The sequence below is a fragment of the Paroedura picta genome, chromosome 12 (assembly GCF_049243985.1).
Source record: "Paroedura picta isolate Pp20150507F chromosome 12, Ppicta_v3.0, whole genome shotgun sequence".
Lineage (NCBI taxonomy): Eukaryota > Metazoa > Chordata > Lepidosauria > Squamata > Gekkonidae > Paroedura > Paroedura picta.
The window spans coordinates 46,676,746-46,703,039 of record NC_135380.1 but is presented as its reverse complement, the minus strand read 5'-3'; the positions used below and the strand labels follow the sequence as shown (position 1 = coordinate 46,703,039).

Here is a 26,294-nt window from a genome sequence, read left to right as displayed (position 1 = left end):
ACAGCAGGTCTTCCTCATTTTCCGATAGCTTGCCCGAGGCACTCTCCTCCTCCGCCCCGCTGACGGTGGCGTCAAACGCCGTTGGCTCACCTAGAGGCGCGAGCAAGGTGCAGGCCATTTTCTTGGTGGGCGCTTTCCACTTGGTCGCTACTGCGGCAGGCTTGGCAGCCACAGCTTTGCTGGCCGGCTTCCCTCCAGAGGTGGGCGACTTCTTCTTGGAGGGGCACTGAGTGAGGAAATGGCCTTGGCCGCCACATCCCAAGCACAGACCCTTCTCCCGGCACCTGTTTCTCTCGGCCGCATCCACTCTGGGGGTCTTCGGGGCCGCCACTTTCTTCGGGGTGGACGTTTTGGGTGGAATCTTGGACTTCTCACCTCCCAGCTTGGCTGCCACACGCAGGCGCCTTTCTACCTCCCCAGCCAGGTGCACCCAGCCCACCACCATCTCAGGGTCGTCCAGGTGCAGACATTTTTGCGCCAGATCCTTGCGCAGCCCCTCTCGGTAGGCGTGTATGCGCTGGGCTTCTCCCCAGTGCGGGACCGCCGCTGCCAGCTTCTGAAACTCCCTGGTGTACTGGCTCACCGACAAGGCTCCTTGTTTCAGGGTTTGCAGGCCGGCCTCAGCCATCTTGACTTCAAACGGGTCCTCGAACCGCTCTCGCATGCAGCGCATGAAACTATCATAATCGCACACCTCCACTGGTGCATAGCGGTACAGGTCAGTGAACCACTTGGCGGCCTCCCCATCCATGCAATCGCCGACGAAGCGAACACGCTCAACGTCATCCTAGAATATGAACCCCACCTCCATCGTGTAGGCTTGGAGGTGGACCAGGCACCTGGGGAACGTATCGGGGTCCCCAGCTTAGCGGGTTTTAAACCTGTACAGGCGGCGGATCTCGGCCCCTCGAAGCTGCGGCGGCAACTAGGGTCTGGCGGCTTGGTCGGCGGGCCATCCACCCCCCGCCGGCCCGCCCGGCGGCACAGGGGGAACTGGGGCAGCGAGCCCTCTCGGCTCCCTTGGTCTAGCTCCGTCCTGGGGGAGGCGGTGGCTGCGGTTCTCTGGGTCTGGCTCCATCTCCCGGGGGTGGCGGCTGGCGAGGCTCCTGAGGTTCAACTCCGTCTCTCTGGGTCGGCGGCTGACGCGGCTCTCGGTGCCCTGCGCCATCTCCCGGTGGCAGTAGATCCGGGGCAGGTGTCCATCGGTGCGCGGGGCACCTATCGCACCTTTGCTATCCCTGGGCCCGGGTGGTGGGAGGGCGAGGGTAGTCCCTTCTTCTGGGATCACCGCTGGCCAGCACATTTCGGCCTAGAAGAAACTGGCCGCACGCTGCGATTCCTCGCCCAGTTTGCCAGTAACCGTCATGAGCCATTCTCCCAGTCGGCCCACACGATCGCAGAGATCTAAAACCTCCATCATGCCTCTTGGTCAGGCACCCCTCTCGGAAAGGCCGGTCCCCACTTGATTCGCACCGTGGGGTCGTCGTACTGGGAGGCTTGGCGCCGGTCCGTGACGTGCTGCTCCAGGAAGAATTGGGTCGCGGGGCTGAGACCTAGTGCCCGCACCATCCCGGACCGAAACAGCGCCTGAGTGGCTGTCCGGGCTGAGCATTAGTTCTTCCCGGTCCAGAGGGCCGACCAGATCGACAGGCTCAACCGGGTAAGTTCCCCCTCTTTGGCTTCTGCCTCCTCATCCAGGAGGTCGGTAAGAAAGGTGCCCCCTCCAAAGTCAGCCATCGGTGCAGAGGAAGAGCATTGTGAGTCTTGTCTTACTGTCAAGGGGAGACAAGCAGTTATCAATACAATTCTCCCGCCGAAACCAGACCCGTTCCCAAGGGGAGGGGTGTCATCCCTCACCCAGGTGCCATCCCAGGCTTCCTGCCAAAGTGTCTCAGTTAGCACGGCCTTGGTCAGCCCAGCGCCCCAGCCTGTAGATAAGATGTTTACAGGGACACTGGTAACAATGTATCACAGCAGGGAGAACATGCAGTGTGAAAGCGGAGATATCAAAGGAAGGAGGGGGATCAAAGAGATACTACAGAGCCATAAGCATTTTGGTTACATGGGAAAGACAGCAAGAGCACAGCACACAAATATGGAGTCTCTCAGGTTCGGTTGAATCAAACATGGCAGAGAGCAGGGGACTGATTTTGACATTCTGGCAGCTTGTAGGACATCAGTGGTTTGACTGAGGGGTTCTGATATTTTCCCCCTTCTTTTCCTAATCACTTCTTCCAAACTATTCTTTTGGTTCCTGGGGGTGGGGTGGGGTGGGTTTTGGGGGTGTTTTGGGATTTACTGTTTTTTCAGTGTTTCTTCTTTTATTTGATGGGCAGCATTGTTTGTCTTTTCTTCTTCGGGTTGTGCTTCTTTTAAAAGTTGATTTTTACAGTTCTTTCTTTCAGTTTTCAGTTTTACAGTTCTTTCTTTCAGTGCTTTGTTCTGGGGGGCACTGTAGCCCCCAATTTGGTAGATCTTGTGCTTGTTGTAGTAGATTGCCAACTTTGGGTACTATTGTTGTGCTCTGGTTTGCTGGCCTGGGGGGGCACTGTTGGTTCTCCTGCCAGAGCTGTTCTCACAGAGCAGTTCTGTCAGTGCTCTCTCAGAGTGTCTGGCATCAAGACAAGAAGGGAAGGCAATTGTAAGCCGCTTTGAGACTCCTTTGGTTAGTGAAAAACGGGGTACAAAACCCAGCAGCTATTCATCCTCTTAACTTTTTGTATTTGTTGGGAGGGAGGCTGGATTGGAAAGCCTGTGATGATGGAGCATGGTTAAGCACTTAGGCCACCCTGTAAATTTACCAGTAGCCTGCTGCATTTACCACGGCTTATATGCAAGTCATTGGGATGACAAATGGGATGAATGGGATGAAATTAATTCAAAAGTAATTCCATCTAGAAGAAGAGGAAGAAGAAGAAGAGTTGGTTCTTATATGCCACTTTTCCCTACCCGAAGGAGGCTCAAAGCGGCTTACATTCACCTTCCCATTCCTCTCCCCACAACAGACACCCTGTGAGGGAGGTGAGGCTGAGAGAGCCCTGATATCACTGCCCGGTCAGAACAGCTTTATCAGTGCTGTGGCAAGCCCAAGGTCACCCAGCTGGTTGCATGTGGGGGAGCGCAGAATCGAACCTGGCATGCCAGATTAGAAGTCCGCACTCCTAACCACTACACCAAACTGGCTCTCTACACCAGATCTAAACATCCGGAAGAAGTTCCTGACAGTTAGAGCGGTTTCTCAGTGGAACAGGCTTCCTTGGGAGGTGGTGGGTTCTCCATCTTTGGAGATTTGTAAACAGAGGCTGGAGAGCCATCTGACAGAGAGGCTGATTCTGGTTACAGTAGATGAGCGGTTGGGATGTGAGTGTCCTGCATAGTGCAGGGTACTAGATGACCCATGAGGTAACTTCCAACTCTATTATTCTATGATTCTCTATGATTCAATAAGTTTGCCAAGATTTTGTGGTAAAATTAAATTCCTCGGCTTATATGCGGGTCGGCTTATATGCAAGTATATACGGTATGTCACTCTTCCTTGATATCCAGTCACTGTAATCTAGAGGCTAGATAATACGGGTTGAAATTAGGTACAAGAAAGTTAGTTTTGGTATGATCGTCATTTTTACTGCATTTATATGACCGACTAAAGAAAATTTAAAAAATGTCCGGCTCTGAATTTGCTTTCTTATATTGTTTTGTTATTGGATCTATGTTAACTTTTTACATCTCAGAAGTATTTTTATTTAACCAAGTGACAAGATACTTTAGCTGGTTGCTGTTTTTCATACTTGCCATCAAAATATTTTTAACTTCTTTTAAATTTGTATTGAAAATTATAGTTTCTGATAGTTTAATTTGTATCCCAAGACATTCCCATAATATGCAATCAGTTTTTCCAGTGTTTCACTAGATCGTTCTGTATCACTTTTTTAAAAAGCAATGTCATCTGTATATAAACAAATTTTATATTGTTTTCCTGTTTTTATACCTTGTATTCTTACTTCATCTCTTACTGCTATTGCGAATGGTTCTAAAAAGTTAGCAAATAATAAAGCAGAAAGATGGCACCCTTGATGGACACCCCTAATGTCAATTTGTGCAGATGATACCCATTTATGCTCACTTTCGCAAAACTCTGTGTATATACAATATTTGCCATTACCAAATCCAAACACTTCCAAATATTTCAACAGAAAGCTATGTTTCACTCTGTTGAAGGCCTTTTCTGCATCTAGGAATAAGAAAGCTGACCTAATTTATTCTTTCTTTACAATATCAAATAAGTTAATGATTTTCCTTTTATTAGAAAAGATATGATTCTCAGGTATGAAACCAGTCTGGTCAGTCAATATATTCCCACGAGTTTCTGTAATACCTACTAAATCATATCTTTCTGTCTGCATAAGAATCACAAGCTCTTCCTTTTTATTGCCTGTGTTTTGGGCATTGGTATATAGGCACCTGAAGCCACTTACCTTTGGTTCTATTTGACCCATCCTTCCCAGGATCAGTATTTGCTCTCCTACATTAGTATCCCTACACTGGACATCTCCTTTTCCTTGTGACTTCAGTTTAAGTTCTTCTGATGACTCTCCCCAGGTTTCTGCCAAACACATTCTCCTCCCACTTGGATAAGTGATGTCCATCTGGAGCTAGCAGGCCTCCTTCTAGAACAGTGGTCCCCAACTTTTTTATCACCGGGGACCACTCAATGCCAGGGACCACTCACCGGGGACCACTCAACGCTGGGGACCACTCACCGGGGACCACTCAACGCCTTTTACTGAGGCCCGGTGGGGGGGTAGTTTACTCCTCTACCCTCAACCACTGCCCTAACGCTCTCTGATCGCTATGGTGATGTTTAAACATCCCTTCAAAATAAGATACAGACAAGCCACAACAATGAAGTGTGTTGTAAAGGGCTGGGGGGGGGGATGAAGTAAAGGGCCAGGGGGGGGGAGAGAAGGTGTCCTTCAGGGCCCACCTCCAATTAGTCGAAGGACCACATGTGGTCTGCGGCCCACAGGTTGGGGATCGCTATTCTAGAAAACCTGTGGCCCCAGAATCCAAATCCCACTTGCCAGCACCACCAAAGCAATCAGGTGTTTACCTCCCATTTCAGCTCTCAACTCATTTCTCTTCCCCTGACAGGCAGGATCAAAGAGAAAACTACTTGTGTCTCCATTTATTTCAACTGCCTCCCAAGATCTTCATAGTCAGTATTAACACATGCAATTGTATTGATGGGCATGTTGTTTTCTCATGTGAACCATCACAGTCGTATAGGGGTTCATAGATTTTATAAGTTTCAGCACCCTCTCCGTAATATCTTTAATCTTTGCCCCTACCTCTCGAACGAGGGGGTCAGGCTTAGCCATATGTTTTCTATGCCTCCCAGCAGAGTCGCCAATGACCAATACTTTCCTTTTCCTTTGAATGCCATTTCCTCCTGTCCCCATGCCCTTTTCAATCTGTCTTTGAATTTTAGGTTCTTCCTCTACCCTTGATGCTACTTCCATCTCCCCTGTAAGGGCTTGAAATCTCTTCTTGAGCTCTAATAGTACCAAGTGTTGTCTCTCTCAACATCTGTGGGCTCATGTTATAGCAGTGAAGGGAAGCTTCATAGGGAAGTCAATATCCCCATTCTTCTTTGGACTGTTCTGCTCCTTCATATGCAGGTTTGCACTGCTCCTATCAATGAAATCCTCTCCTTGCTTAATTTCACACAATGTTTTAATCCTCTAGGCCCCTAATATTCTCTTCTAAAAGCTCTATCAATTTACACTTAAGACAAGTGTAGTCCATCTTGTCTTCAGGTAGGGCTTAGAGAGCTCTGAGAGAACTGTAACTGGCCCAAGGTCACACAGCTGGCGGCATGTGTTTGAGGATTAGGAAATCAAACCCAACTCTCCAGTTAGAAGTCACTACCCTTAACCACGACACCATGCTGGCTGGGCTTGTATTTCCTTTTAATAATTCCAGTGCTCAGGCGGGTGAGCATTTTTCTTCTCTGAAAATGTGTGTTTCATATTAAAGACGACTGCAATAACAGTTCTTTGCAACATTTAGATTGGGGCAACATTTAGATTAGTGAATTTATAGTGCAATCCTAAACCCACTTTCCTGGGAGTAAGCCCCAAAGAGCAGACTTAAGTAGGATTCTGAGTAGACTTGGGGTTGAATTCGTAGAATCATAGAATCATAGAGCTGGAAGGGGCCATAATGGAGCATCTACAGGCCCTTGCTCAATGCATGATCCTAAAGCATTCATGAAAAAGCATCCATGCATTGCTAGTGTGCTATAGTTTTTAGAATGCCAGATTATCCAAGTTGGACACCCCATGCTTCCATGGAAGCTTTTTGGGCCATTTACATACTCTCAACCTAACCCATCTCACAGGGTTGTTGTTGAATCTAGTAATCATGCCAATAAAGGAATTTTGATCTGATCTGGGGATGAAATGGTGTAGAAGAGAACCATGTAGATTCCTTTGTTTGTGTGTATGGTGATGGTGGGGAGACAAGGAACAAATCAATTCTGAAAGTGCTCCTTCTGCACTACATGCCAATTTAAAAACCTTTTGTGCTAGTGAGCAAACTGTGCTTAACAATCACTTGTGGAAAGGCTGTATTTATTTGGGACATTAAACACAAAAACGTTTTCTCCCCTCCCCGCTTCCTGTTTATAGAGAATGAGCTGCGGGTATATTCTGTGCACTGTCCTGCTGTCTGTGGCCGTCGTCTTAGCTGTGACCGTCACCGGTGCAATGCTCTTCATGAACCAATACCACACACCTGTCACAGAATCCCCACCTGTCATCAGCACCAATCCTGATGAGGCTAATGCTTTGGTGACCATTGAGAAAGCTGACAGTTCTCGTATCAACATATTCATCGATCCAAATTGCCCAGATCAAGTCAACGGCCTGACTCACCTGGAAGGCCTCCAGTCTTCTCTCCTGAGGGCCATGACCGACCATGATGCTGAAACAAAGTCATCAAAAGGGCAGGAGAGGGCCTTGTTGGTCAGCTTGGGGGACGAGGTGTCCAAGTTACTGAACCATGCCACTCAGTTGCAAGCTGACAGCGACAGCCTGAAGAAGGGACACAGCATGATGGGGAAGGAGCTTAACACTTTGCAGAATGAGCAAGGCCGCCTCATACAGGTGAGCAGAGGGAGTGCAGTGGCAAGAATGCAGGTACTTCTGTACCACAAGTTACATGTTGGAGAAAGACATCAAGTCAGCCTCCCAACTCTGTTACCATTTTTTAATGGAAGAAGATAAGCAACTGGCTCATCTCTCAAGTTGCCAGTTCTGGGTTGGGAATTTCCTGGTGTTTGTCAGGGTGGAGCCTTTGTGGGAAAGGGAGGGACCTCAGCAGGGTATAATGCCATAGAGTAGCGATCCCCAACCTGTGGGCCGCGGACCACATGTGGTCCTTCGACTAATTGGAGGTGGGCCCCGAAGGATGCCTTCTCGGCCTTTTACTTCATCCCCCCAGCCCTTTACAACACACTTCATTGTTGTGGCATGTCTGTATCCTATTTTGAAGGGATGTTTAAACATTACCAGAGCGATCAGAGAGCGTTAGGGCAGTGGTTGAGAGTTGACTACCCCCCCCCCACCGGGCCTCAGTAAAAGGCGTTGAATGGTCCCCGGCGTTGAGTGGTCCCCGGTGATAAAAAGGTTGGGGACCACTGCCATAGAGTATGCCACAGGGTATACAGCCATTTTCTCCAGAGGAACTAGTCTTGGTTGTCTGGAGATAAACAGTAGTAGCAGAAGATTTCCAGGTGCTACCTGGAGGTTGGCAACCATAATTGGAAGATTCCTGGGGGCTTTGGAGGTGGAATCTAGGGAGGGCAGTGTTTGTGGAGAAGAGGGACATCAGTGCCAGAGAAGCCACCCTCCAACATAGCCACTTTTTCAAAGGAACTGATCTTTATAGTGTGTGATAATTTGCAATTCTGGATGATTCCCAAGCCCTACCAGGCGGTTGACAACTGTTCTTGTCTCCACTTTAGTCCCAGACCTCCAGGAACCCTTTGCCTTGATTGTAGAAATGAATCAGTGGACAGAGACGTTCCTATTAATTTGACTCTTGAAGTCTTGTTTACTGGTAACCTTGGCCATCTTTAAGGTGCTCCTAGACTTGAGGTTGCCAAATTAATTAACTCCCTCCCAATCTGTGAAACCCTTCAGGGGCTGTTGAGAAACCCCAGGGTTTCATGAAACCACTGTTGAGAAAGCTTAGGATTTTCAAGGCAAAAGATGTTCAAAGGTGCTTTGCCGCTGCCCACGCCTGCCTTGTGGCCCTGGAATCCTTGGTGTTCTCCCATCCAAGAGCTGACCAGGACTGACCCTGTTTTGCTGTCAAAATCTGACAAAATTGGGTCAACCTGGTTGAGGTACAAAACTGGCCATCACCAGCGTCAGACCTCCAGCGTCAAAGCTTCAGGTGATTTCCCTTGGTGCTTCCTATTGCTGATGATGGCTGTACACTTAGCTTCCTATCGCTAAACAGCACCTTCAACAAGAAGGAGACCTGAGCCCCACTGGCAATGCAAAGCAATGGAGTGGAAGCATTTTGTATTGGGCACAGAAAGGTTACCCAATGGGGAAAGGAATGATACATGGGAAGGCTCACACATCTGCAGCAAAGGACAGTATAAGAACATAAGAGACGCCATGTAAGATCAGGCCCATGGCCCACCCTGTCCAACACTCTGTGTCATACTGTGGCCAAATCTGTACAGTTGTACAGATGCCATCAGGAGGTCCAGCAATGGGCCTAGAACTACAGAAGCCCTCCCACTGTTGCTTTCTGAACACCAAGAAGATAGGTGTTCTTCACATAGTGAAGAAGAAGAAGAGTTGGTTCTTATATGCCGCTTTTCCCTACCCGAAGGAGGCTCAAAGCGGCTTACAGTTGCCTTCCCATTCCTCTCCCCACAACAGACACCCTGTGAGGTGGGTGAGGCTGAGAGAGCGCTGATATCACTGCCCGGTCAGAACAGTTTTATCAATGCCGTGGCAAGCCCAGGGTCACCCAGCTGGCTGCATGTGAGGGAGCACAGATTCAGAAGTCCACACTCCTAACCACTATAACCAAGAGCCAGTGATATAAGAGAGTATATAAGAGAGTATATATATAAGATAGTATAAGCCAGGCCTTCTCAACCAGGGGTTGGTGTAATCATGGGGTTTCTTGATGGCTCTGGAAGGATTTCCTGAATGGGTGGGCGTTAATTAATGTTTATATATTTCTTAAATTTGTTAAACGTTTATAGGCTGGGTATGACCATGTATGCCACCCCTAGTGGCCAATGGTGGGCCTGGAGGGGATGGGAAGTGGAGGGGCCCTGGGTGGAGGTGTACACAGCTCTGCTTAGCAACCATATTCTGCACAATTGCACCACTTCTGGGGTTTCTTGAAATCTGAAGAATGTTTCAGGGGTTTCTCAATGCTAAAAAGTTGAAAAAGGCAATAGAAAGCTCACTGAGGTGTACCCTTTCTATGTGCTTTTAAAATGGCTGCCTGAGCTCTCTACAAATTGGCAAGTCTGATTCCTTCAGGGAATTGTGGAACGTTTACAAAATTTAATGCTGTTTGGATGCAAAACACCAAGGTCTCAGGCAGAATAAAACAAATGATGCCCATGAAATTGAAAGAAAAGGTGAGGAATGTCCTGAATGAACAAAAATAAATGGAGAACAGGATTAATATGGTCTCAAAGATAAAGGGGTCTAACATTAATGTCAAAAAAGACCACAGGGGATCTGGACCTTCCTTATCTTCCTAAGTATTTTGCTGTCAGCCAAATTTATTTCCTGTATCAGGAGGAATGAGGGGGAGAAGATCAGGCTGGATTTATGCGTAAAGTAAAATACAGTTTAGCCTCAGATGATGAGGGACCTCCAAATAGAAACTATTTGCTAAAACTTCTAAATTACATTTTTGGTAATGCAGGGTGAGCGTTCACAAGGGCTGAACATCAGAGAACTCAATAACCAGTCTATGAGCTGCCTCAGACTTGCTACCAGATTCTGGGGTTCAGTTCTGGCCCAACTCTGCTTTGCCTTCAGCTTGATCTGCTGTAGGAGCTCAGTGTGTCTGGAGCCAGTCCTCCACCTTCTTGAGCCCTGTGTCTCTTTTGATGATCCAGTTGGCTCCCACCCAGATATCAGACAGAAGGCAGAAGGGCAGCAGCCAAACTGACTTCATTACATCTTCTTGTACAGTTTTCAACCTTCCACTGGAACCTGGAGATTGCCCAGGGTGAGAGAGATCAGTTCCCTGGAGGCAGTGGCTCCCATGGAGGGTGGCATGATTGCTCACTGAGGTCCTTTCCCTCCCCAACTCCTGCCTTCCACCCCACCTCACCCCCAAACCTCCAGACATTTCCCTACCCAGAGATGAGTGGCTTTAGATATGATTAAGCGAATGGCTTAATCACTGTTCCTTTAGCTCAAAGTCAGACTTGATGTAAGTGTCTTTGTCAACAGAGACTTGTGCAGAATAGTCACAGTGAACTGGAGAAATTATCTCCTCCAGCAGTGCCTTTTAGAGCTCCATGTGGTGCTTGAAGATCTTCTGGAATTACAGCTGGTCTCCAGACTATGGAGGTCAATTCCTAGGTTTACCTGGATATTTTAGAGCATGCGGAGGGAGGGAGAAGAAGAAGAAGAGTTGGTTCTTATATGCCGCTTTTCCCTACCCGAAGGAGGCTCAAAGCGGCTTACAGACTCCATCCCATTCCTCTCCCCACAACAGACACCCTGTGGGGTAGGTGAGGCTGAGAGAGCTCTGATATCACTGCCTGGTCAGAACAGTTTTATCAGTGCCGTGGCTAGCCCAAGGTCACCTAGCTGGTTGCATGTGGGGGAGCGCAGAATCGATCCTGGCATGCCAGATTAGAAGTCCGCACTCCTAACCACTACACCAAACTGGCTCTCAGTCCGCACTCCTAACCACTACACCAAACTGGAGAGACTTCAACAGGGTACAATGCCATAGAGCCCACCTCCCAAAGTGGCCATTTTTTTCCAGGTGAACTCATCTGTATCTGTAGTTGTAATAATAGGTCTCCAGCTACCCTACCTGGAGGCAGCAACCCTACCTGGTCCCCTGAAAAAAATGGCTGTTGCAGAGGGTGAGTTGGATGGCATGATAGCTTGCTGAGGGCCTTCTCCTCCCCAGGCTCCATCTCGCAAATTTCCAGGAATGTCCCATCCCAGAGTTGGTCCCAAACAGCCATGCCCCCTTTAGCAGAAACAGAGAAATTGCAGCCTCCTTTGATTTCGCAGTGCTATCAACTCCCTGTACTCCCTTCCCAGGCATTTATTGCTTTGGCGGACCACATGTAGCAAAGGAGAGCTGTGCCTTCAGTTTTGCACAGGCCTACAATGATCTTGGCTTCTACCTCCTTGCAGAAGGGCTACACGAAAATTTGAGAGGGTCAGACGGCAGCAAGGGAAAAGAAGGAAGGTGATTGGTTCACATGGGGCTTGAGAGCTAATTTGCCAGAAAGGTAACTAAACACCATCGAGCCCTCAGGATATTGGCTTACCTCAGTGACCCTCTTCTTGTTTTTTTACCTAAGCTACACAATGAGGAGCTGCAAATTTGGTACTGATGCCTGGGGCAAGGTTAGTGGGAAAGAAAAGAACCATTAATTTTTCCACAATACAACTGGAACATGCAAAACCCTGAAACAAAGTGTATAGTTGTTTCAATGCTTGGCAGCCCGGCAGCCCAACAAGGCTTAGTTGTGTGAGAACTGAGCCCCAGAATCCGGTATCAAGTCCTAGATCTAATACTGAATTCTCTGATGTTCAGCCTTCATGCAGTTTCGCCCAGTTCAGCCTGGCCTGGTTGCACTTCATCCATTCAGAGAGATCTGAAGCCACAAAAGTCCACATCATTTCTAGGGCTGCCAATTCCAGCTCGTGAAATTCTTGGAGATTCTGGGGTGAAGTCTGGGGATAGCAGGGTTTGTGGATCAAAAGTAAACATTCAGAGGAACAATTTTTATTGTGGAATCCTTTTGTCTGCACATGCATAATTAGTACGATTTTTGTGGCTGTTTTCTGTTAGCCAAGGCATTAAGTGTCTGAGTCAAGATTTATGACAGATACTCTTAAAATGTCATATAAATGTTCACTTGTAAGGTTTGACCTGTATTTAGATTTCACATAATGGAAAAAGTTTGTTCACAGATTTATGTGGTGCCAAAGACTGAGCATGCCTGCAGCAAATTTCTTTAGGTTGATAAATATATTAGGTAATTCAGAATAGAAATCTAAGAGACTATTTTCTTTGTAAATGTCTCTGATATGAACACTGGCTTGCAAATCAATTAGTTCCATCTGAAAACAGTTACGTGTATCTTCTGGTGCTACTTCAAATGGGTTCTGAAACATTCTTATTTCCTTTCCATGCTTATAGCAATCAGTGCATCTGTTCTGGAAATTCACCTGCCATAGGTTCAGTTCTTTGATATGTCTTTCAACATTGAATTGTAAATCCCCATACTTCTCATATTTTAGTCCATTGCAACAAGAGAAGTTAAAAAAGTTACTTTCACTAATTTGCTTCACAAAAATGTTTTGTTTAGCTTCAAAAGCTTTCCGTTCAGAATTCAGGTCACACAAAAGCTTTCCTTTCCCTGGCAACCTGGGGGATACGCTTCTAGGTAACACTGTGTGTGAACGAGACCTTGGGGTACTTGTGGAAGTATGATAAATAAAAAAATAAATAAACTAAACATGAGCAGGCAGTGTGATGCAGCGGTAAAAAAGGCAAATGCCATTTTGGGCTGTATCAACAGGGACATCACATCAAAATCACAAGATGTCATAGTCCCATTGTATACGGCACTGGTCAGACTACACCTGGAATACTGTGTGCAGTTCTGGAGGCCTCGCTTCAAGAAGGACGTAGATAAAATTGAAAGGGTACAGAGGAGAACGACGAGGATGATCTGGGGCCAAGGGACCAAGCCCTATGAAGATAGGTTGAGGGACCTAGGAATGTTCAGCCTGGAGAAAAGGAGGTTGAGAGGGGACATGATAGCTGTCTTTAAGTATTTGAAAGGTTGTCATTTGGAGGAGGGCAGGATGCTGTTCCCGTTGGCTGCAGAGGAAAGGACGCGCAGTAATGGATTTAAACTACAAGTACAACGATATAGGCTAGATATCAGGGAAAAAATTTTCACAGTCAGAGTAGTTCAGCAGTGGAATAGGCTGCCTAAGGAGGTGGTGAGCTCCCCCTCACTGGCAGTCTTCAAGCAAAGGTTGGATACACACGTTTCTTGGATGCTTTAGGATGCTTTGGGCTGATCCTGCGTTGAGCAGGGGGTTGGACCAGATGGCCCCTTCCAACTCCATGATTCTATGATTCTAACCTTAGATTCAATGTGTTCAAATGCTCCATGATATCAGTTAAGAAAGCCAAATCAAAAATCCATTCAAGGTCAGGAGGTACTTCTTGAACTTTTCCTTTCTCCTTGAAAAAGACACCAATTTCATGATGACTGAAAAAGTCTGAGGATTTTGCCTCTGCTAAGCCACCTGACTTCTGCACAGTGTGTCAGACGCACAGGAAACTCACAACAAAACTTATTCAAAAGAAAAGAGTTTTATTGATTAGCACTATACGCATTGGACTGAAAGTCAAATCTGACCAGAGGCCAGATTTGCCCCAGCTTATCAATACATTTCTCCCGCCCAAAACTTGACAGTTCCCAAGGAGGGGGGTAGGAGAGAAAAGACATGTGTGTTAAAACAACAGGATTCCATTCTCCCAGCCTTGAGAGCGGTGACAACAACCCTGTGAGCCCACAACAAGATAAAGGTTAACATAACATCACTACTCTACTTTATAGCTTACAAACTACAAGGCCAGGGCAAGCAGGCGCCAGGCCCAATCAAGCAGTATAACTGACATGGAGGAACTCAGGCTAATTTATGACAGAGATTCTACAATCCTGACATCCCTCCGCATTAAAACTAACTCACTCCCCCACCTAGCCGGCATCTACCGGGCGAGGACAATCAGGGAATGCTCGATGGAAAGCCCGGAGAAGGCGGGGCGCCTTCACATTCCCAGCCTCAACCCACTCCTTGTCCCCAGAGGGAAAATCTTTCCAATCGACCAAATACTGGAGGCGACCCTTATGCATACGAGAGTCTAAAACTTGGTTAACTTCATAGTGGGTGTCTTTGTCGATGTATATCGGCACAGGCGTAGCTGGAGGAGGGTGCCATTCATCCGGGACGGGAGCTCTCCGCAGCAGGCTGGAATGAAAAACCGGATGCACATTCCTATAAGTCTTTGGTAAAGCAAGTTCCACAGTTACAGCATTTATTAGTTTAACCACTTTAAATGGGCCCACATATTTTGGGCCAAGCTTCTTGGATTTTTGTTGACACCGCAAATTCTTTGTGGACAAATAGGCCAGATCTCCCACTTTCCATTCTGGTGCAGGTACCCGTTTTTTATCTGCCTGGGCTTTATAGGCCTGTTTCGCCCCTTTGAGGCTGGCAACTATCTCCGGCCACCCTGCACTGATGGTTGCAGCCCACTTATTAATGTCAGGGGCTTCGGTGGAGCTAAGTTCCCAAGTGGGTGCTGCCACTAAATCAGTCCCATACACCACCTTGAAGGGGGATACCCCCGTTGAGGCGTGGGCCCCATTGTTATAGGCAAATTCAGCGAGTGGCAGTAAGGAAACCCAGTCATCTTGCTGATGATTGATAAAGCAGCGTAAGTATTGCTCCAAGATCTGGTTGACTCTCTCGGTCTGGCCATTAGACTCGGGGTGATAGCCTGAGGTGAGGGCTTGTTCTATGCCTAACAACTTCAGGAGCTCCCGCCAGAACTTGGCAACGAACTGGGGGCCCCGATCCGTCAGAACACGTGTCGGGATCCCGTGCAGACGTACCACGTGGTTTATAAACATTGAAGCCAATTTGGCTGCAGTAGGCAAGGCCGTGCACGGGATAAAATGAGCCTGCTTTGAAAAAGCGTCCACTACCACCCAAATGACGGTTTTCCCTTGACTGGGAGGTAAGTCCGTAATAAAATCCATAGTGACATCCGTCCAAGGCCGAGAGGGGGTGGGCTGGGGCTGCAACAGCCCTTTTTTCTTTCCCCCAGTAGGTTTTGAGGCGACACAAATGGGGCACCCCTGCACATACTTTTCCACATCCTTGCGCAGAGAGGGCCACCAATACTGTCTCCTGACCAGGTGCAGAGTTTTCACAAACCCAAAATGTCCAGCTGTTTTCGCATCGTGACAAAGTTTTAAAACCTCTCCCCTGGCCGCAGCCGGGACAAAAAGCCTCTCGCCTTTGAAAAAAAGCCCCCCCTTCTCAGTCAGATCGGGGCGGAGGGAGTAAAATTCCGAGTCCTGTGACAACTCCTTCTGGACCCAACCCCCTGGAATGGGCGTTACAGACTTCGTGTGGCTGCGCGTCACCGCGGCCATCCCCAGTTGGGCGGGGGTAAAAACTGTATCCACCAATGGGTCTCGTTTGCTGTTGTACTGGGGCAGGCACGACAGGGCGTCTGCCAGAAAGTTCATTTTGCCGGGTAGATGTTTAAGGGAGAAGTTAAAACGAGCAAAAAACTCCGCCCATCTCATCTGTTTTGCCGAAAGCGAGCGGGGCTGCTTGAGCGCCTGGAGGTTTTTATGATCCGTCCAGACCACAAATGGCACTGCGGACCCCTCTAACCAATGCCTCCAAGTGGAAAGAGCCAATTTGACTGCAGCCGCTTCCTTCTCCCAAATGGCCCAGTTTCATTCCGCCCCAGAAAATTTCTTTGAAAGATAGGCCAGCGGGTGCAATTTCCCATCCTCCCCCTCTTGGAGGATCACGGCCCCCATTGCCACGTCCGAGGAATCTACTTGCACGGTGAATTGCCTAGTTGGGTCAGCATGGGCCAGCACCGGTTCGGACGTAAACAACAATTTCAGTCTGTCAAACGCGTCCTGGCATAGGGGAGTCCAATGGAGAGGCGCCCCCGGACGGTTAGCTGTCTTTCCCCCTTGTTTGGTTTTCAACAAATCAGTGAGAGGCAACGCCACTTTGGCAAAATTGGGGATAAAGGTTCTATAAAAATTAGCGAACCCCAAGAAACTTTGTAATTGCCTCCTAGTACGGGGGGGTTCCCACGCCAACAGGTCCCGCACTTTGCCCGGGTCCATTTCAATCCCAGCCTGGGAGACCCGGAAGCCCAGAAACTCCACCGCATCTTGGTGGAACTCGCATTTTGACAGTTTGGCAAACAACTGGTGCTCCCGCAAGCGGCGGAGCACCTCACGGACCAGGTTAGCATGACTCTCAACATTTTCTGAATACACAAGAATATCATCAATATAAACCAACACCCCTTGGTACAATAAATCATGCATAATTTCATTAATCATATTCATGAACACGCCCGGAGCGCCGGCGAGGCCGAACGGCATTACAGTGTACTCAAACTGCCCCAGGGGAGTGTTAAAGGCTGTCAAATATTCGTGTCCCTTCTTTATTCGGACCCGGTAATAGGCCTCCCTTAAATCCAGTTTCGTGAAGATTCGCGCCTTCCCCAAGTGGCCCAATAAGTCCTTTATCAGGGGGAGCGGGTAGGCGTTGCATGTGGAGACTGCGTTCAAACCCCGGTAGTCGGTGCACAAGCGCAGTGAACCGTCTTTCTTTTTCACAAAGAGGACCGGGGCCGCCAAGGACGATGTGGCCGGTCTAATAAAGCCCCTCGCCAAGTTTTTATCCAAAAATTCCCTGAGCTCCGCCATTTCCCGCGGGCTCATGGAGTAAAGCTTGGCTTTGGGGAGGGGTTCCCCCTTCTTCAATTCAATTGCACAGTCAGTTTTACGATGGGGGGGAAGTTGGTTGCACTCCACCTCCGCGAACACATCAGCAAAGTCCCGATACTCGGGAGGAAGCGCTGCCCCCCCGGATCCCAATGCGGCCACAACCCCCGAGCTCGGGGGGCTCCGCGGCCGAGCGTGCTGCTCGCAAGCGGGAGAGGTGAATTCCACAGTCCCTTCTTTCCATTTCACTAGGGGGTCATGTTCCTTCAGCCAATCCAATCCCAACACGCAAGGGAAGGCAGAGTGAGGGGCTACCAAAGGTTGGATTTGCTCCCAATGTTTTTTTATGTCCAAGTCCATTGGGCGCGTTTTTGCCGTGGCTTCCCCTCCGGGGGCACATTTCCCATCTAATTGGGTGATTGGCAAGGGTTCTCTCAGCGGCACCTTTCCCACCCCCAAAGTCTCGGCCAGCGCCGGGCTCACTAATGATTGGGTGCACCCCGAGTCCACGATACATCGGACACCCACTGTTTTCCCCGACTTGGGGTTGGAGAGATTGGCAGGTAAGAGCAGCAAGGGGGAATCACTCACCGCGCGTTTGCCCCTGTTGGCGGCCTGCTGGCGGGGCGCCTTTACAGCAGACCGTCCTCGTTTCCCGACTGCGCCTCAGCTTGGTCCTCATCCTCCAGCCCGCTACTTTCCTCCGAGTCGTCCACTGCCGGTACGGCAGCCACTGGCACCAGAAGAGACTTGGCACTTTTCTTCGGAGCGGCTTTCTTGGCGGGCTGAGCTTTCGGTGGGGGGCTGCTCGCGGCTCTCGGGGTCGATCCCGCTTTTGACGGGCATTGTGCGAGAAAATGCCCCGCTTGGCCGCAGCCCAAGCACAGCCCTTTCGCCATGCGCCGGGTGCGCTCAGTCGGCTCCAGCTTCGCTCGGGCTTGACTTTCGCCGGGGTGGAAGTCTTCGCCACGGTTTTACCCGCCAGGACCTGAACCATCGAGGCCCGCTCCAATCGATTTTCCATCTCTCCAGCCAATTGGACCCACCCGTCGACTGTAAGCGGGTCTTCCAAAAGGAGGCATTTGTCAGCCAGAGTGGGATTGAGGCCCCCCACAAACGCCAGTACGCGTTGGGGTTCGGTCCAGTCCGGCACCGAAGACGCCAGCTCCTTAAATTCCCTGGCATACTCAACCACTGACAATTTTCCTTGCCGGTGAGCTCGGAGTTTCTTCTCTGCCGTCTCCCGTTCGAACGGCTCCACGTACATCTGGCGCATGGCCCGCAGGAAGTGGTTGTAGTTACGGATGGCTTGGGGATGGTAACGGTACAAGTCCACGAACCATTTGGCAGCCTTGCCTTCTAGGGCTTCCCCCACAAAGCGCACCCGCTCGGCGTCGTCATGGAAAGTAAAACCCATGTCCATCATGTAGGCCTGGAGATGCACCAGGAACGTAGGAAAATCTGCGGGGTTCCCCGAAAACTTAGCCTTGAATTTATAGGTGCTCCGCATCTCCACTCCACGGAGGTGGGGAGGTAGGCGCCCTGGGCCCCAATCCGCTGGCGCCGGAGCTGGGACCAGGGGTCTTGCACCACGGCCGATGCCTCGTCCTCTTCCCGCCGCCGCTCTCGCTCGATCTGCCACCCTCGCCGCCTCTGCTGCCCGCGCGGCCGCCGCTGCTGCTTCTCGTGCCGCTGCTGCTGCTGCCGCCTCGGCTCCCGCAACGTCCGCCGCCGCTGCCGCCACTGCTGCCGCCACCGCTGCTTCATCGTCTCCGTCCGCGCCGTCGCCTCCGGCTCCGTCGCCGCCAGCGCCGCCCGCGTCCTCTCGCTCCTCGTCTTCGTTTTCCCTTTCCCTCTGCGCTCTCGCTCGAGCCGCCGCCTCCGCCTCGATCTCCAGCTGCGCTCTGGCCCTGGCCACCGCTTCAGCATCCGCTGCTGCTTGCGTATCCGCCATGCCGTGCTCCCGCAGGGCAAGCCCACCGCTCGCTCTGCGCCCGCTGGTATCGTGCGCACCACCACCGAGCACTTCCTTCAACAGGCGTTGTGTCCGGCGTTTCTCCTCCGGATCCAGCCGACCCGAAAGGTCCTGCAGCCAGTTGGTCACCCTGTCCAGCTTGTACTGCAAGTCCTGCGTCTCACCCACAGGCTCCAGTCCGTAGCTAGGCAGTGCCAGGTGCTCCGGCCACAATTCGTCCCCAGTAGGGCGGTCGTACTTCGACAATCGCCTACGCTGGGTGACGTGTCGTTCCAAAAATTCCTCGGGCCCCGGGGTTGTCCCCGAGACTGCCCTCAGCATGCCCGAGCTGTACGGCCCTGCACCAGCGCCGTCGCCCTGGGAAAGGTCCCAATCCAGGCCCTCTCCCTGCTCAGAAAAAGTATGTCCCTCGCCCTGCATTTTTGCAGGTGAAAGGAGTTGTGAGATTTGACTTGATGTCAGACGCACAGGAAACTCACAACAAAACTTATTCAAAAGAAAAGAGTTTTATTGATTAGCACTATACGCATTGGACTGAAAGTCAAATCTGACCAGAGGCCAGATTTGCCCCAGCTTATCAATACATTTCTCCCGCCCAAAACTTGACAGTTCCCAAGGAGGGGGGTAGGAGAGAAAAGACATGTGTGTTAAAACAACAGGATTCCATTCTCCCAGCCTTGAGAGCGGTGACAACAACCCTGTGAGCCCACAACAAGATAAAGGTTAACATAACATCACTACTCTACTTTATAGCTTACAAACTACAAGGCCAGGGCAAGCAGGCGCCAGGCCCAATCAAGCAGTATAACTGACATGGAGGAACTCAGGCTAATTTATGACAGAGATTCTACAATCCTGACACAGTGCAATACATCTCCATATTCTGCATCTGTCTCTGCGATAAAAGTTTGAACTGTTGATAAGTAAGGCCATGATGCCTGATGGAATTAATGCTGGATACAACAATATGCATCACACTTTCCCACTGAGGTATCTTACCACACAAGGCTTGCTGATGAATGATGCAATGAAATTGCATGGAAAGTATACAGTTTAGCTTGGATATCTCTTCACTGATTCTTGCAACTATACCAATTTTACTTCCCACCATATTTCCTGCACCATCAGTTGTCATCCTCAGACCAAACTCAGACCAAAATTTTCTACTGATTTACACAACTTCAAGAATGTTTTCTGAAGTTATAGTGCCTTTCAAACTCTGCAATGCACACTTCTGTAATTCTGAAGTTGGAATCTATCAACAAATTAGTAGTTGAACAGTGTCTACATTATCATCACTCTCATCTAATGACTTCAGCAAAGCTGCCTGAAGCTTAACCTGAAGACGGAGGTCCTGTGGCTGGGAATGAAGGGTCCAGAGGAGGAAACATGTCTTTCCATCCTTGATGGGCTGCAATTGACAGCTGCACATACTGTCAGAAACTTGGGAGTAATCCTTGATGCCCCCCTTACTATGGAGGCAGAGGTCACAAAAGTAGGTAAACAGGCATTTTTCCACCAATGCCAAGTACTAGGGCCCTACTGGCCCCAGAACTCCTAGCCACAATGATCCATGCAATGGTCATCTCCAGGTCAGGCTAATGTAACTGAGTCTAGGCAGGTCTACCCTTGTCCTTGACCCAAAAACCACAGCTAGTACAGAATGTGGCTGCTTGGGTCTATACAAGGACTTCGTGGAGAGGCCACATTTAACCTGCTCTCCAACAGCTGCACTGGGTACTGGTTGAATACCAATTCAGGTTCAATGTATTGGTCTTAACCTTCAAGGTCTTATGTGGTCTGGGCCCTGTATATCTGAATATGTCCCCTGAAGAAAACTACAATTGGCTAATTCCAACCTGCTAGTGATCCCTGGCCCCAAGGAAGTGTGTTTGGCCTAAACCAGAGCCAGGGGCTTTTTGGCCCTGGCACTGGCCTGGTGGAATCAGCTGCCAATAGGGATCTGGGCCCTGTCAGAGCTGAGTTCCAAAAGGCCTCAGTGCTCTTCCACCAGACATGCAGTTGAGGCCAACACAAGGACATAGTAACATCAGAACAGGCCTACCTCCTTTCCTATCCACCTCCCTCCCATCACTGGATTCCAGGCCCTCAGACTCTATACACAATTTAGAAATTATACTTAGAGGGATGGTTGGAACAATTTAATATATTTTAAATAAGAAATTAGATTATAACTGTCTTATTGTTTTTAAAACCATGTATATATGGGTTTTTACATGCTGTTAACTGCCCTGAGAATATGCAGCTCTTCTCTTAGTTCTTCAACACACCTGGTGTTTGGAGATGCGGATAAACTGACACAACTGTCATGTTACTTTAACTACATTCTTTTTAACACCTTCAGTGAATGGTGAATCCCGCTCAGACATTTAGCAACATGATAACTGGCCCTCCGATTCTCCTCAATATGCTTTCTAAAGCTATTTTGCTGCAAAATCATTAATTTTTAAGAGATTTTATCTTGTTTAGTAGCACTTCTTCTTGATATACTGAGTAGCTCTTATTACAGGAATCAAAGTTCCTTTTAATATTGTCCTCCTTTAATCCTGAGACAGTTTCAAGACATACCAGGCTGGAGCCTCAGTCCATTGCCACAGCCAGACCACTCCTTCCCTGTCGCACCACTGCTGAGAGTTGTTGGGTCTCAACCTGTCCCTGGGAGCGCCCACAGTAACTGAGGCATGGTGTTGTGCCGCTGCCCAGGGCCCTGACCTCCCAGTTCCTTGGCAACGCCTGGCCCAGGAGAGGTTCTGAGAACTCTGTCCATATAAGCAACTTACAATGCTTGAACTGTTTTCCAGAAGGTATTCCAAATATATGATGCCTTCAAGCTGCTAATCAGTGCCTTCGCTCTCACCTACCTTGGACTACCTGCCGCCCCATCACCATTTTCCTCTTCTGGCCAGATTCTTTCAATTGCTTCTTCACTCTGCCACATGAATACATAGAATCATAATGCTTTTCCGCACCCATTAAATATAGTGTCATGCCTGCCGAATGGAAAGTGAATATTCTGGCGCCTCCATATGACGTCGCCCAAATCCAGCATCTGGTCAGCTTGCTACATCCAAATTCAAATTTCAAAAAACCTTTAATGGCATATAAAAACATCATGAAAATAGGGGTAATTCATAGAATCATAAAATCATAGAGTTGGAAGGGGCCATACAGGGCATCTAGTCCAACCCCCTGCTCAACGCAGGGTTAGCCCTAAGCATCCTAAAGCATCCAAGAAAAGTGTGTATCCAACCTTTGCTTGAAGACTGCCAGTGAGGGGGAGCTCACCACCTCCTTAGGCAGCCTATTCCACTGCTGAACTACTCTGACTGTGAAACATTTTTCCTGATATCTAGCCTATATCGTTGTACTTGTGGTTTAAATCCATTACTGCGTGTCCTCTCCTCTGCAGCCAACAGAAACAGCATCCTGCCCTCCTCCAAATGACAACCTTTCAAATACTTAAAGACAGCTATCATGTCCCCTCTCAACCTCGTTTTCTGCAGGCTGAATATTCCCAAGTCCCTCAACCTATCTTCATAGGGCTTGGTCCCTTGGCCCCAGATCATCTTTGTCGCTCTCCTCTGTACCCTATCAATTTTATCTACGTCCTTGAAGTGAGGCCTCCAGAACTGTACACAGTACTCCAGGTGTGGTCTGACCAGTGCCGTATACAATGGGACTATGACATCTTGTGATTTTGATGTGATGTCCCTGTTGATACAGCCCAAAATGGCATTCGCCTTTTTTACCACTGCATCACACTGCCTGCTCATGTTTAGTTTACAATCCACAAGTACCCCAAGGTCTTGTTCACACACAGTGTTACCTAGAAGCGTATCCCCCATCCAGTAGGCATGCTTTTCATTTTTCTGACCCAGACGCAGAACTTTACACTTATCTTTATTAAATTGCATCTTGTTCACCATTTTTCCATTGTGTTCAGATCTCGTTTAACTCTGTCTCTATCTTCCGGAGTATTTGCAAGTCCTCCCAATTTGGTGTCATCTGCAAACTTGATGAGTAGTCCCTCCACCCCCTCATCTAGATCATTAATAAATATGTTAAAAAGTACCGGGTCGAGCACCGAGCCCTGAGGTACCCCGCTACTCACCTCCCTCCAGTCTGATGAAACACCATCGACAACAACTCTTTGAGTGCGGTTCTCTAACCAATTCCCTATCCACCTGACTATCTGAAAATCCAGATTGCAGTCCTTCAACTTATCCATCAGAACATCATGGGGAACCTTATCAAAAGCTTTACTAAAATCCAAGTAAACTACATCAACTGAATTTCCACGATCCAGCAAACCTGTTACTTGGTCAAAAAAGGAAACCAGGTTGGTCTGACAGGACCTGTTGGAAAGAAATCCATGCTGACTTCCTTGGATCACCAAATTGTCCTCCAGATGTTTGGAGATTGCTTCCTTTAATATCTGCTCCATTATCTTACGCACAACAGAGGTCAGACTCACTGGTCTGTAGTTTCCCGGGTCATCTTCCTCCCTTTTTTGAAGATTGGAATAACATTCGCTCTCTTCCAGTCCTCCGGGACATCTCCAGTCCTTAAAGAGGCCCCGAAGATGATGGACAAGGGGTCTGCAAGTTCTCCGGAAAGTTCTTTGAGCACCCTTGGGTGCATTTCATCCGGCCCAGGGGATTTGAACTCATCTAGTGCAGCTAAATGCCTCTCGACAGCCCCTCTATCCATGTCCACCTGCCATCCAGACACTATCCTTTGGCTACTGCCATCTCTAGATGTGCCTAAACACTTTGACCTGTGGGAAAAAACAGATGTAAAATAGGCGCTAAGCCTTTCTGCTTTCTCTGCATCTTTCGTTAGAGTTTGTCCATCTGCACCCAACAGTGGGCCTATTGCCTCCTTTACTTTATGTTTGCTCCTCACATAACTGAAAAATCTTTTCTTGTTACAGTGGGCTTCCCTGGCCAATCTTAGCTCACTCTCAGCTTTGGCCTTTCTGATGATTGATCTACCTAGTAACCTGTAGGTACTCTTCCTTTGAGCTCTGTCCTTCCCTCCATTTTCTGAACATTTTCCTTTTCTTTTTTAGTTCCTCTTGGATTTCTCTGTTCATCCAAATAGGCTTCTTAGAGCTCCTGCAGTGTTTTCGTCTTTCTGGGATAGTCATTGATTGAGCATGCAATAGCTCTTGTTTGATTAGCACCCACCCTTCACATGCTCCCTTCCCTTCCAGCATTCTCGTCCATGGTATGATACTCATCATGTCTCTGAGTTTATTAAAGTTTGCCCTACGAAAATCCAACATCCGCATCTGGCTCCAAGCTTCCTTACCTCCCCATCTCAAAAGGAATTCTATGAGGACATGGTCACTTCCCCCTAGGGTCCCCACTAATTCATTTATTAAAATTACAAAGTCTAAATAAAACGTATAAGAGAAATAAAATAAACAGCAACCAACAATAGATTCCTCCAGAATGCCCAGCAATCAGTAATTTCCACCAACTGTAGATGCCCCTGGTCTATAACTGATTCTTGCCTAGCCAACTGTCCCTTTGTATCACAGTAGCCAAGAATTCGGCCAACAGTTCCGTTTTTTCTGGGAACCTATCAGCTAACAAATGTCTAATGATTCTGTCCATAGGGCCAGAAAGGTCCACCGTGATAGGAACAATAAGTCGTTGTCTAAGCATAGAATGTGATGGGCAATAAAGTAAAATATGTGACACTGAGTCTCTAATTGGCAAAATTTACAAAATATGTTCCCAATTGGTACATTGCTATATCTGCCTGCTAGAACAGCTGAGGGGAAGATGTTTAATCTAGCAAGCATAAAAGCACGACGATGGAGCAGTTTAATAAGACTTTTCATATAAGTAGCTCCCTCACCAGTATTGGAAGTCAGGCTGAAAAAGCGGGGGAAACAAGTCCAATTGATTCCCGCTTTGATGGTCTGTCTCTCAATATCACAGATTCTCTGTCTAATAATATTGTATGTTTGAGACTCATAATTAGCCAGAGGCTCCAAGTTGATATCCAGAGTGTGAATTGTATTTTGGATCTGCCGATTTTTCAAATATTGCGGGTTATATCCACTCCAGGATATTGTTGGGGAAAGGTAGGGTCACTCCGGATCAATCATGCTTGTTGCAGAGGGAAAGTTTAAATCAGACAAAATCAAAATGGAAATCGCATTCAGTGTAGACAGCAGGGACTGAATTGACCTGGGATTCAAATAAAAGCTCCATACAGATTCAGCTGCGGATCTACTCAGACCAGCTGTAGCTCCCCAGGATCTCAGACTGAGGTCTTTCATATTACCTCCTACCTGAACCTTTCAACTGGAGACACCATGGATTGAACCTGGGACCTTCTGCATGCCAAGCAGATGCTGTGAGCCATGTCCCTGTCCAGCCATCATAGTTGAAGGTAAAATAACTATTCATTTCATAGAACAAAATTTGAGCCCAGTGACGCCTTTTAGAGCAACAAAGTTTAATTCAGGGTATCAGCTTTCGTGTGCAGGAACACTTCCTAGATTCAGGTCAGGAGCCATGTTGATCCGAAGCAACAGTTCAAAGTTTGAGTCCAGGGGCACCTTTGAATCATAGAATCATAGATGCAGGACCTCACAACTACCTGTTCACCCAGAGTGAAACCAACAAGATTTCATTCTGGAAGTAAGCACACCCAGGATTATACTTTGGTGATCTGAAAGGTGCTACTGGAATCAAACTTTCTTCAAGAGAGAAGAACTAGATGACCCAGGAGGTCCCCATAAGCCACAGCCACTATGTGGTGACCAAGGCTCAAGACATTCAAAGGGGGCTTGCCTTTGCTTGCCTCCATAGAGCAAACCCAGGCTTGCTTCTGATATCTCACAAGATCAGGCTATTCGGATCCGGGCACAAGGAGGAGGAGGAGGAGGAGGAGGAGGAAGAAGAAGAAGATGCCGCCTTTCTCTACCCGAAGGAGGCTCAAAGCGGCTTACAGTGACCTTCCCTTTCCTCTCCCCACAACAGACACCCTGATCATTTATGCACTGGAGGTTTCATGCCAGGCTGCTGGCTGGAATTTTAGGAATCTGGAATCCGGCTCTCCAGATTAGAAGTCCGCACTCCTAACCACTACACCAAGCTGTACACCTAACCACTACACCAAGCAGTAATTCTACATTTCCCTCTTCTCTTAAGTGGGAAATCTCTGGGTACAGCCTTGCATAGGGCTGGTTCCCTAGTGGGGAGAGAGTACTGAAACCTGTGGAGTTCTTGTAAGATCTGTTTATTTGGAAATACATACAAGCTAAACAGCCAGGAGCAAGTAGGCACCCTGACAGAGACAGTTAGCTTTTAAAACAACATCAGTCGCCCCAAGCAAACTACATACCCTTGAAGTCCCTTCTAAAAAAGCTTTTTCTTGCCAACTCCCAAATCTTGATTCCCTGTTGCTGGCTCCATGCAGAACTGCCAAGACTGTTTCTTTCAGCCTTTCTGCAAG

The 26,294-nt window shown here is 48.4% G+C and overlaps 1 protein-coding gene across 1 annotated transcript in view; it reads left to right on the top strand.

Annotated features, from left to right (window-relative positions):
• FIBCD1 (fibrinogen C domain containing 1) overlaps window positions 1–26,294 on the top strand; it is a 198,928-nt gene that overhangs the window by 98,550 nt on the left and 74,084 nt on the right. Inside the window, exon 2 of the mRNA XM_077305184.1 lies at window positions 6,690–7,166. Within this exon, the coding sequence (XP_077161299.1) occupies window positions 6,690–7,166 (477 nt within the window). The remainder of the gene's footprint in view (window positions 1–6,689; window positions 7,167–26,294) is intronic.